This window comes from Portunus trituberculatus, chromosome 41, assembly GCF_017591435.1.
Source record: "Portunus trituberculatus isolate SZX2019 chromosome 41, ASM1759143v1, whole genome shotgun sequence".
Taxonomy (NCBI): Eukaryota; Metazoa; Arthropoda; class Malacostraca; order Decapoda; family Portunidae; genus Portunus; species Portunus trituberculatus.
The window spans coordinates 38955572-38967415 of record NC_059295.1 but is presented as its reverse complement, the minus strand read 5'-3'; the positions used below and the strand labels follow the sequence as shown (position 1 = coordinate 38967415).

The 11844-nt window shown below is 42.6% G+C and overlaps 1 protein-coding gene across 1 annotated transcript; it reads right to left on the bottom strand.

Annotated features, from left to right (window-relative positions):
* Positions 1-9172: 9172 nt before the first annotated feature.
* On the bottom strand, positions 9173-10030 carry LOC123516727 (pro-resilin-like). The gene is made up of 3 exons (XM_045276330.1): positions 9854-10030; positions 9607-9726; positions 9173-9493 (listed from the first exon to the last, which is right to left on the bottom strand). The coding sequence occupies exons 1-3, from the start codon at positions 10028-10030 to the stop codon at positions 9257-9259; spliced, it is 534 nt and encodes a 177-aa protein (XP_045132265.1). The 3' UTR covers positions 9173-9256.
* Positions 10031-11844: the final 1814 nt, after the last annotated feature.

Sequence of the window (11844 nt, the reverse complement as noted above, 5' to 3'; positions counted from 1 at the left end):
ACGTATGAGATACGTCGGCGAGCTTCCTCGTGTTTTCGGAGGTATTGCGTCCTCAAAACCTACCATTATACTGCCATCATGCACTGTAGACATTGCTCATGCTGCCTCCTCGTCCCTGCTAACATGAATGCTTCCTGTATTTATTTATTACATATCTGAACTTTAGCAGTTTCTGCTGCCTTCAGCTCGGTGTAGCGGGAAACTGACGCCTCAACTCCGCTAATATGAACGCAGCGTAATTTCCATTACTTACTCTTACCATTTCAGTTGTTTTTGGTAACTGTTATATTGTGGTAGTGAAAACTTTGTATAACATAAATAAGAATTTTCCAATCGCTTTGTTATAAGGAAAAACAAGTACATATTACTCGGAAAATATTTGCACCGCGAAAGGCAACACTCCCTCGCGATATCTCGTGTCTATTTTTAGCCACAAACACTCTCAAACAGCAAAACATGACATGTTGTTTTTCTTTCAACTCAGGAACGATATTATGCATGTGTCCAACTCGGTCATCGACTGGTGAGAAACGAGAAAGCGAATAAACTAGTCACATGAGGCTTTCCTAAGTCGCTAACCTTAGCGCAAAAACATCTCGCACAAATTAATACCACTTCCAATCAGTTCTGGGGGGAATGACTGTCATTTTCATTTGTTTCACATCATTTAAGACTGGTTTAGCAAAAAAAAAAAAAAATCCATGCTGATGCTGTACAGGTTAAGAGACCAAACTAACGCGAGAGCTTCTAGATTTGTCACTGAGTAACGTGATTCACAAGCATTAAGTACGTGACTCGCAAAAGCAATGACTTGGGGACGACTATCCGGAACTTGTTGCATCAGGACAGAACCAATACCTTGAGAAGATGCATCTGAACAAATCACAAAAGGCAAAGAGTAGTCAGGAAATGATAACACTGGAGCTTGTGTAAGAGCTGATTTAAGAACAGTGAAGCTGTAGTCATGAGTTTCATCCCAATGAAAGGGCACATCTTTCTTCAAAAGACGCGTTAGTGGAGACGCAATAGTGGCAAAATTCTTAATGAACGCACGATAATATCCTGCTAATCCCAAGAAAGATCGGACATTGTTAGTCGTGGTTGGGGTAGGAAAGTCTTGAACAGCTTTGACTTTAGCGTTCGTAGTGTGAATACCATGGCGATCCACCACATGGCCAAGAAATTCAATGCGAGAATGCAAGAATTGACATTTTGTGATGTTAAGCTTAAGACCAGCTTCTATGAATTTCTGTAACACTAGAGCAAGTTTGTGAAAGTGACTGTCTAAATCTTTAGAGACTAAAATTAAATCATCAAGATAGACAAACAAACCATCGCCAATAAGACCTTGGAAGAGTGAATTTACTAGTCGTTGGCAGGTTAGTGGAGAGTTACGAAGACCCATGGGGCAACGAAGCCACTCAAAATGACCTTTTGGCGTAGAAAATGCAGTAATGGGTCTGCTACTTGGAGACAATGGAATTTGCCAAAATCCACTTTTCAAGTCAAGTGTTGTGAATACTGTATTGTCCTTACCGATGGACTGTAAAATGTCACTAAGTACTGGTAAGGGATAATGGTCAGGAATTGTGACTTGGTTAACTTTCCTAAAATCAATGACTGCACGGTAAGAACCATCTTTCTTTGGCACAAGGAAGAGAGGTGAGTTCCATGGAGAGTACGACTCTTGAATAATACCTTCATCAAGCATGCCTTGCACTAATTTTGAGCTACTTGACGCTGAGAATGAGGCAAGCGATAAGATGGAACATGGATAGGGCGCGTGTTAGGCTGAAGGTCAATATGATGCTGTACACGGTCAGTAACACCTAAAGGTTCACCTGGTAAAGCAATAGCTTGTCTGTGAGCTACAAGAATGTCATAGAGACGCTGTGCTTCTGCAGGAAAATCTGCAACTTTGACATGTGCCTCCAACTGAGTGATCAGTTCAGCTGAAGAGCAGGAACTAGCAGACTGTGAATCTACAGCTCCTATCAAAGGTGGAGAATCCTGAAAAGAAGCTTCATCTATCACACTAAAGGAACCAAGGTGCACGCCATTTTTAAGCGTAATGGACGAACCTGTGAGATTAGTGACTAAGGCATCAGTAAGGTGACCACATCGCATGGTAGAGAGTGTACCTTCTAAAGCTAAACGCTGGATCCTGGCACTATCAGGATGTGAGATCACGCATGCGCCAACTGGGGCACGAAGAACACGCACAACAATCCGAGGAGACAGAACGTTTCGACTCCGAGGACGAAGGTGCTAAGTTTGACTGCGGGGACGAAGGATTCTGAGTACGCTGCGGTAACAGTGCTTCGTCAAAAGCAGGTAGACATGACTGTTCAAAATGTACGCGTGGTGAGGCAACTGTAAGAACAGAAACAGGCGAGTCTGAAGCATAATACATGAATCCATTATGGCTGACAGCATGATAATGGGGAAATATTGTAATATCATGTTTAACTAACTCATCATAGCCAAAGAGAGCATCACAGTTCAACACAAAATTTGTTACTACAAAAATTTTACATCAAAGGTATAATCATGATTATGAAAGGACACAGGCAAAGTTACTGAACCAATAATATTGAGAGGAGAGCCTTGAGCTGCATGAAAATCTGGTTCTCTTTTGATAGAGGAACATTATACAATTTATTAAGGTGCTGGTAAGCACGTTCTGTCAGTAAGCTACAGTCAGCTCCTGTATCAATGCAAACTGTGAAAGGAGAGCCATAAGTGTACATTTGCAAATGAAGACGTCGCGCCGTTGCAGCAATAACTGTAGGAATCGACGGGACTGGCATGTCTGAGAGAATGTCTACGTTATGGGAGGAGAATGCTGGCGCTGGTAAAAATTTGACTGTGGTGAAGACACAGTAACATGTTGCTGACGCTGAAGGCGTTGAATTTTAAAGCATTCTTCAGAAGAATGATTACCTGGACCATGAATAAGGCAAGACTTAGGTGGTCGTTCAAGAATTAGACGCGACGCAGGACGTCCCTGCCGAGAAGACGATCTCGGGCGACTGGGCACAGAGCGTGTGACATGACGGAAGTCTTGAAGAGACTCATAGCGAGAAAGACGCTGAGCTGAGGGAGAACGCACTGCATTTCTTTCATGACGCTGTCGCAAAAAACAATGTTTAATGGTATGTCCCTGTTTGTGACAGTAAGTACAGGCATACACAGCATGTTGCTTATCAGAAACTGGTGCACTAGGTTGTGAAGTCTGGTTAGCAGAATTTAAAGGTGAAGTAGCAGTAGTGGAAGCTACAACGTGCACGTGAGCTGGATGTTCCTTTAATTTAGAAGCAATTTTGGATGAGAAATCAAGTAGATTATCTGTCTGAGTGTATGTAAGTGTAGACGCAATTCTGCGCTCACTAGGGTTCAAAAAGTTAATGTAATAGAGAAATTCAATGATATCATGAAATCACTGCTCATTCATTGTATCATTTGTAATCCAATTTGAAGCTTTAAGTGAATCAACAGCAGCAGAAGCTAATTCAGCAGAGCGAGGAAGAGCTCTTAAGCAATTGAGGACACCAAAATTGTTAGTCATCGTGTCTGCTCCGTCAAAGACCCACTGGAATGAATCTGGCTGTTGGGGCATACCAAATGCTTGTAAGAAATTTGCTCTGAAAGCGTTATAATCATAGTTCAGGGTTTTAGGATTGAAAGCGGAAGCCGACATTAAATCAGCAGCAGTAGACCCTGGCTGTAACTGGGAACGCACAAAAGAAATTTTATCAACACCTGAAGTGATGTTAGAGTTGCGAATACTGTCTTCACATTGTTGCAAGAATTGTAAAGGAGAATACTGCGAGTTATCATCATGAGAAGACATGGTGCAAGAATAAAGCTTATAACAGCGTAGCAACATAAAAAAAAAAAAGTAAAAACAGCAATAAAGTAAGGCGTTATAGTTACACTCTGAAGCAAAATGGAAGTGACTACGTCCAGGGCTCACTCAAAAAACACACACTTGGGCAGTACATCTCGTAGCACAAGTGGAGTAACAGGGCACAGCACAGTCAAGCTAGGACAGGCAAAAATATTAGTTTTTCATAATACACCAGGCATTGCAATTGGTATCAAAAGTACATGGAAGTACTGCTGAGAAAACTTCATGCAGTGATTTCAATACTGAATAAAAAAAAAAAATTAGAGATGGTACAATTATAAAAATAAATATAACACTTGGGACAAGATGCAAATCAAGTATGAGATACTCAAAAATAATTCACTAGAGTGGTTATACTGAAAAACACTCAATAAGTATTCAATGGAACACAATGACATACATTACCATACACCATACACTGGCTGGGATATCAGCAGCAATGAAAATACATCACAGACACACATTTCATAATCAGATGCAGTAGTAGTCTCAGTCTGCGATGAAAATCCAGGCATGAACATACAAAAATATAATGAAAATCACACATAAGCATGCAAAAAAAAAAAAAAAAAATCAACAGGGAAAAAAAAATACACAGGAAAATAATTATAGGTAGTGTAAGAAAAATAATACTGAAAATAAAATAACTAGCCAACAGCATGGGCAGACAGAAAATGCAGAGAGAAAACAATGAAGTATAAGCAGAAAGCAAGAAACAAACAAGAAACAGAGAAAAATTTCAAGGTCACTCAAGGAGACAGTAATAAAATAACAATGCACAAAAAACACTGTTGCACTTGTAAATAACACTGTAGCACTGGCAAATTAAAGAAAATGCATCAAATAATTGAGCTTATGAGGCTGCAAGGGTAATATAATAAAAAAGCAGGCCTAAACACAGGAAAAAATATATACTAGCCCAAAAACAGACATTTAAAGCATCCGCGGCTGTGACAGCCAATCAGAGACAAGGGCAAGGTGCCAGAACCAATCACCGAAGAGCCGGGAAAATATCAAGATGGCGGCCAGACAGGAGCCAATCAAAGCACAAGATACAGGTAGCAGCGTCCCACAGCCAATGGGAGAAGCTGAAACACTCAAAGCATTGAGAGAACACCCTGGAAGCCGAATTATGGCGCCAAGGCGAGAAAAAGCACAATAAACACCAAAAGATAAACTCACTGACTCACCCTGAACGAACTAACCCAGCGTATCTGTGTAGAAGGGTGTAGAAGGGGCGTCAGATGAGGTAGTGGAGAAGCTGAGAAGCATAAAATGGCGCGCCAGGACGGACCTTGGCGGGAAAACACACTGTAATCGCCTAAAAACTCACAGCAAAGCACAAAAGTATATGTTATACTTTTACAAACGACGGCAGAAGCTGGAGGGATGGCAGGTGGGGCTGACGGTGGCGACTTGAAGCACAGCTCACGAGAGAGCAAAGGAATGTGTGGCGGCTTGATGCGCAGCAGAAACACGTGGGGGGCATAAGACCACCTAAGAGCACAGCAGTCTATCAGGCAGTCAGCAGGGGGTGCTGCAGGCAGAAACTTGCGAACCGAAGCTGTAGGTAGGAAGATCCAAGCGTCGATAAGCCTACGTAAGACAGCAGGCAGTGGCAGGCCAAATACAGCAGGGGAGAGCTGCAGGAGGCTGGAGACAGCAAGGCACAATACAGCAAGAAACAGCTGACATCCCCGTAGCTGTAGGAAGATCCAAACGTTGATAAGCCTACGTAAGACAGCAGGCCAGAGACAGCAGCCACTAGGCACAACAAGGGCGATAAAGACACACATCACCGCAGCTTTATCTCACACTCGTCTCGTCACTGAGTCACTCGTATTATCACTGGTCCTTCACCGCTGCTACCAATTATGTGGTAGTTGTCCTTAAACAGGGGTAGCATGGAGACACCTGAGTCCTTATGAACGTGTATTTAAAGTATCACAATACACAACAGGGTATAGCCGAGCAAACGAGTGGCTGGAGGCGTACGTGTAGCCTCAGGCGGAGGCGAGCGAGAACTCAGGACTGAGGGGAAGACGTGACGTCAGACGCGACCCAGCCAAACTGACTCTATAAATAGAATGGTTCTACAGAAAACGGGGTATGGGTAAAAGATAGGACATGCTAACATAACATGATACCCAGGTTTTAGGTGGAGGTGTAACCGCCTTACACCAAAGGTGCGCTTGGATGGTGATATGGGCCCTAATATGGGTACCACTATAAATAAAATTGCCTGCGCCACTAATACTCTTCAAGTACACCTACATGCGCTATAAGCTACAACGTAAACACACACACACACACACACACACGCGCGCGCGCGCATATTGTAATGGTTAGCACGTTCGACTCACAATCGAAAGGCCCGGGTTCGAGTCCCGGAAAGCGGCGAGGCAAATGGGCAAGCCTCTTAATGTGTGGCCCCTCTTCACCTAGCAGTAAATAGGTACTGGATGTAACTCGAGGGGTTATGGACTCGCTTTCCCGGTGTGTGTTGTGTGTGATATGGTCTCAGTCCTACCCGAAGATCGGTCTATGAGCTCTCAGCTCGCTCCGTAATGGGGAAGACTGGCTGGTTGACCAGCAGACAACCGAGGTGAATTACACACACACACACACACACACACACACACATATATATATATATATATATATATATATATATATATATATATATATATATATATATATATATATATATATATATGTTTATGCAGGAGAGAAGCCAGCCAAGGGCAACTAAATTAAAAAAAGAAAAAAATCCACTTGAGTGCTGGTTCCCTAAACGAAAAGTAGAGTTAGCCAAAATTAAGGCACAGATGTCTTGATACCTCCCTTTTAAAAGAAACCAAGCCGTAGGAAGACGGAAATACAAAAGAAGGTAGCGAGTTCCAGAGTTTATGAAAAGGATGAATGATTGAGAGTACTGGTTAACTCTTGCGTTACGGAGTTGGACAGAATACGGATGAGAGGAAGAAGAAAACTTTGTGCATCGAGGCCGCGTGAGGAGGGGAGGCATGAAGTTAGCAAGATCAGTAGAACAGTTAGCATGAAAAAAACGATAAAAAATAGAAAGAGATGCAACATTTCGGCGGTGAGAAAGAGGCTGAAGAAAGTCAGTCAGAGGAGGCGAGTTGATGAGACGAAAAGCTTTTGATTTCACCCAATCAACTCGTAAAATTGTGAGTGAAACAGTACCAAGCATGCAAAGAGTACTGTATACAGGGATGGAAAAGGCCCTTGTGCAGTTGGAGGGGCGAGAAATACTGGCGGAGACGCCTTAAAATGCCTAACTTCATACAAGCTGTTTTATCAAGAGATGAGACGTGAAGCTTCCAGTTAAGATTATGAGTAAAGGACAGACCGAGGATATTCAGTGTGGAAGAGGGAGACAGTTGAGTGTCATTGAAGAAGAGGGGATAGTTGTCTGGAAGGTTGTGTCGAGTTGATAGATGGAGGAATTGAGTTTTGAGGCATTGAAAACTACTAGATTTTCTCTGTCCCAATCAGAAATCTTAGAAAGATCAAAAGTCAGGCGTTCTGTGGCGTCCCTGCGTGATCTGTTGACTTCCTGAAGGGTTGGTCGTCTCTGAAAGGACGTGGAAAGATGTAGGGTGGTATCATCAGCGTAGGAGTGGATAGGGCAAGAAGTTTGGTTAAGAAGATCATTAATGAATAATAGAAAGAGAGTGGGTGACAGGACAGAACCCTGAGGAACACCACTATTAATAGATTTAGAAGAACAGTGGCCGTCTACCACAGCAGCAATAGAACGGTCGGAAAGGAAACTTGAGATAAAGTTGCAGAGAGAAGGATAGAAACCGTAGGAGGGCAGTTTTGAAATCAAAGCTTTGTGCCAGACTCTATCAAAAGCTTTTGATATGTCTAATGTGACAGCAAAAGTTTCACCGAAATCTCTAAAAGAGGATGACCAAGACTCAGTAAGGAAAGCCAGAAGATCACCAGTAGAGCGACCTTGACGGAAGCCATACTGGCGATCAGATAGAAGATTGTGAAGTGACAGATGTTTGAGAATCTTCCTATTCAGGATAGATTCAAAAACTTTAGACAAGCAAGAGATTAAAGCTATAGGACGGTAGTTTGAGGAATTAGAACGGTCACCCTTTTTAGGAACAGGCTGAATGTAGGCAAACATCCAGCAAGAAGGAAAGGTGGAAGTCGATAGACAAAGTGGAAAGAGTATGGCCAGGCAAGGTGCACACACGGAAGCACAGGTTTTGAGAACAATAGGAATGACCCCAGCAGGTCCATAAGTATTCCGAGGGTTTAGACCAGCGAGGGCATGGAAAACCTCATCACGGAGAATTTTGATTGAAGACATGAAATAGTCAGAAGGAGGAGGAGAGGGAGGGACAAGCCCAGAATCATCCAAGGTGGAGTTTTTAGCAAAGGTTTGAGAGAAGAGTTCAGCTTTAGAGACAGAAGAGGTGGCAGTGGTGCCATCAGGATGAAATAAATGAGGGAAAGATGAAGAAGTGAAGTTATTGGAGATGTTTTTGGCCAAATGCCAGAAGTCACGAGGGGGAGTTAGAGTTTGAAATATTTTGACATTTTCTATTTATGAAAAAGTGTTTGGTAAGTTGAAAAACAAACTTGGCATGATTCCGGGCAGAAATATGAAGTGCATGAGATTCAGGAGATGGAAAGCTGAAGTACCTTTTGTGGGCAACCTCTCTGTCATGTATAGCACGAGAACAGGCTGTGTTAAACCAAGGTTTAGAAGGTTTAGATTAAGAGAAAGAATGAGGAATGAGCCAAACCTGGTGGTGAACATTGAAATCTCCAAGGATGGAGATCTCCGCGAAAGGGTAGAGGGACAAAATATGCTTCACTTTGGAAGTTTAATAGTCAAAGAATTTGCTATACTCAGAGGAGTTAGGGGAAAGATAGACAACACAGATAAATTTAGTTAGAAAGTGACTATAGAGTGGAAGCCAGATAGTAAATAAAATCAGAAAATTCAAGAGAGAGGGCACGAGAGCAAGTTAACTCGTTGCGCACATAGATACAGCATCCAGCTTTGGAAAGAAAATGAGAATAGAGAAAGTAGGAGGGAACAGTTAAGGGGCTATTATCAGTAAGACCGCGAATGTTTCAGAAGTTAATGAAGAAAAAGTTGAGGGAGGTGTCCTTGACAAATTCTGTCAATCTTTATGCACAGAAGACACGCACATTGCAGTTGCGTAAAGACTCCATAAAAGATATTCTTCAGTAAGATTAAAAGATTTTCTCGTATAAATATTTTATTATGTGCGTGACGTTTATGCGGAAGACCCCATCAGTGTCTGCATTGTTGTGTTGCGGTGGTTCGTGATCTCAGTGGTAGTCGTGGCCGTATCCGTAGCTTGCAGGGTAGTGGGCCTTGCCAGAGTAGGTCACCACTGGGTGGTAGCCGCTGCCGTCAGCCCAGTAAGACACCTTCTGCACGCGGCCGTCAGGAAGGTTGACCCAGTAGCCGCCGTTCACGCCTCCGTATCCGTTGCCCTTCTCGCTCTGGCCAAAGTTGGTGACACCAGCAGACACGGCGTAGTCATAAGCGTAAGGAGTGGGAACCTGTGAACGCAAGACAGGAATGAAACACACACAAGGAACAACACTGCCTCCGATATGTACGTGTCAGTACAAGGAGATGAATAATATCAGGTCATGCAGTGTTCACAGCTTACACTGTAGCCGCCATATCCACCGCCATAGCCGGCGCCCCCGAAGTGGACGCCCCCGTGGCCGCCTGCGTATCCTCCAGGCATGGCGAAGACGGCCGAGACCGCCAGGCACAGGAAGAACATCTGAGAGGAAGGAAGGGAGAGCATCATATGACCATATCATGTTCCTGTTAAATGACGACATGACTTCACTACACTAAGACAGAGGCTTGACTTCGCCATTCCTCAAAGGGTGAGCGGCGGCACTCACGGGTCTCCACATGGTTGGTGGTGCGTGGTGGTGATGCTGGTGCTGCTCACTGACATCTATTGCTCGCCGCGGGTCTTTATACCCACAGTGTAGGCTCCCGCGCCACGCCGCGTGACTTGCCGTTTTGCGAGTACAACCCTGAGTCTCATCCAGGAAGGACGTCCCGCTCTCCTTCATAGAGAATGGCTTACTTACGGAGATGGAAAACTACTCATTATTGTGGGTGTGAAGAGGAGGAAGGAAGCTTGTAATTGAGTGCTTCGTGGCATTTCATCAAGCTCCGTGGTGCATGCCTCTGTGGGTGCTAATTGTTCATTGAAGTAATGAAAATTCACATCAGCGGGACTGCGGTGATGTAATGGCTGAGTAAGTGACAGACGTGGTGATGAGAGCGTGGGTGTTAGTGGGATATTGGGTGATTCTATTTAACACTTGTGCTACATATTAATAATAAGCTAATGCTCTCTCTCTCTCTCTCTCTCTCTCTCTCTCTCTCTCTCTCTCTCTCTCTCTCTCTCTCTCTCTCTCTCTCTCTAACAACCATTACTGAAGCTGTGTTTACTAAAGAAATGTATGTTTCGTATAATTCTAGTATCGTCTGGTCATTGTGGCTTAATCTTTTATGGACCGTTTACATCTATCTTATTGTAAAACAGCAGAATTTGGGTTATTTTGTATATATATATATATATATATATATATATATATATATATATATATATATATATATATATATATATATATATATATATATATATATATATATTGGTTTGGTTAGGTTCTTTAAAGAAAACTCATAAAACATGATTTTCTTCTATTAGTAGAAATACTGGTAGTAGTAATAATAGAAGTAGTAATGGTAGTAGCAATAGTAGTAGTAGTAGTAGTGGTAGTAGTAGTTATAGTAGTAGTAGTAGTAGTAGTAGTAGTAGTAGTAGTAGTAGTAGTAGTAGTAGTAGTAGTAGTAGTAGTAGTAGTAGTAGTTGTTTTATTCTTCGTATGTTTAGAAGGGTTCCACTCAAACAGTTTTATTAGATAGAGTGGAATCAAAAGCTTTTCGTCTCATCAACTCGCCTCCTCTGACTGACTGCCTTCAACCTTTTTCTCACCGCTGAAATGTTGCATCTCTTTCTAACTTTTATCGCTATTTGCATGCAACTTTCCTACTGATCTTGCTAACTGCATGTCTCCCCTCCTCCTGCGGCATCGCTGCACAAGGCTTTCTTGTTCCTCTCACCCCTATTCTGTCCAACTCTCTAATGTAAGAGTTAACCAGTACTCTCAATCATTCATACCTTTCACTGGTAAACTCTGGAACTCCGTCTCTGCTTCTGTATTTCCGCCTTCCTACGAATTCTCTTCTTTTAAGAGGGAGATATCAAGGCATTTGTTCCCTAATTTTCGCTAACGCTTTTTTATCTTCTAGAGAACCAGCACCCAAGTGGGCCTTTTTTTAATATTTTTTTTGCCTTTGGCTGGCCCTCTCTCCTACATAAAAAAATAAATAGTAGTAGTAGTAGCAGCAGCAGCAGCAGCAGCAGCAGCAGCAGTAGTAGTAGTAGTAGTACTCGCAATTATAGTACTAATAGTAGCAACCAAGAACAATACACTATTTTCCTCTCTCTTCCCCACCCAATAGATGTCAGATTGGTGCTCTATTGTGTCTCAAATTAACGAGAAACAGCTGCGGACACTGAGAACCACAAACATGCCTCCCTCTCTTAAGTCGGTGGCGTGTCCTTCACCAGGGACCCATTCACTCCACTACGTTGTGGATATGTTTTTCCTTCGCCAAACCATCACAGGGACATGAGATGCTTACTCTCCTGATGTAATGTTCGACCCATCATACTTTCTCCTTGATTCCCTCCTGTTTCTTTCGTCTTTTATTCTTTTCTCCTTTTCCCTTTGTTTCTTCCTTTCTTTTCTTCATTATTTCCTTCATCTTAATTTCTTCTTTTTCTTCCTTTTATATTCATTCCTTCTTTCCT

Bases quoted from the DNA above. Each gene is read 5' to 3' on its own strand.
- LOC123516727 (XM_045276330.1), bottom strand. From the start codon at position 10,030: ATGAAGGAGAGCGGGACGTCCTTCCTGGATGAGACTCAGGGTTGTACT. The intron at 9,727-9,853 runs GTGAGTGCCGCC...CCTTCCTCTCAG, and splicing joins CACCAACCATGTGGAGACCC to ATGTTCTTCCTGTGCCTGGC. The intron at 9,494-9,606 runs GTAAGCTGTGAA...TTGCGTTCACAG, and splicing joins GTGGATATGGCGGCTACAGT to GTTCCCACTCCTTACGCTTA.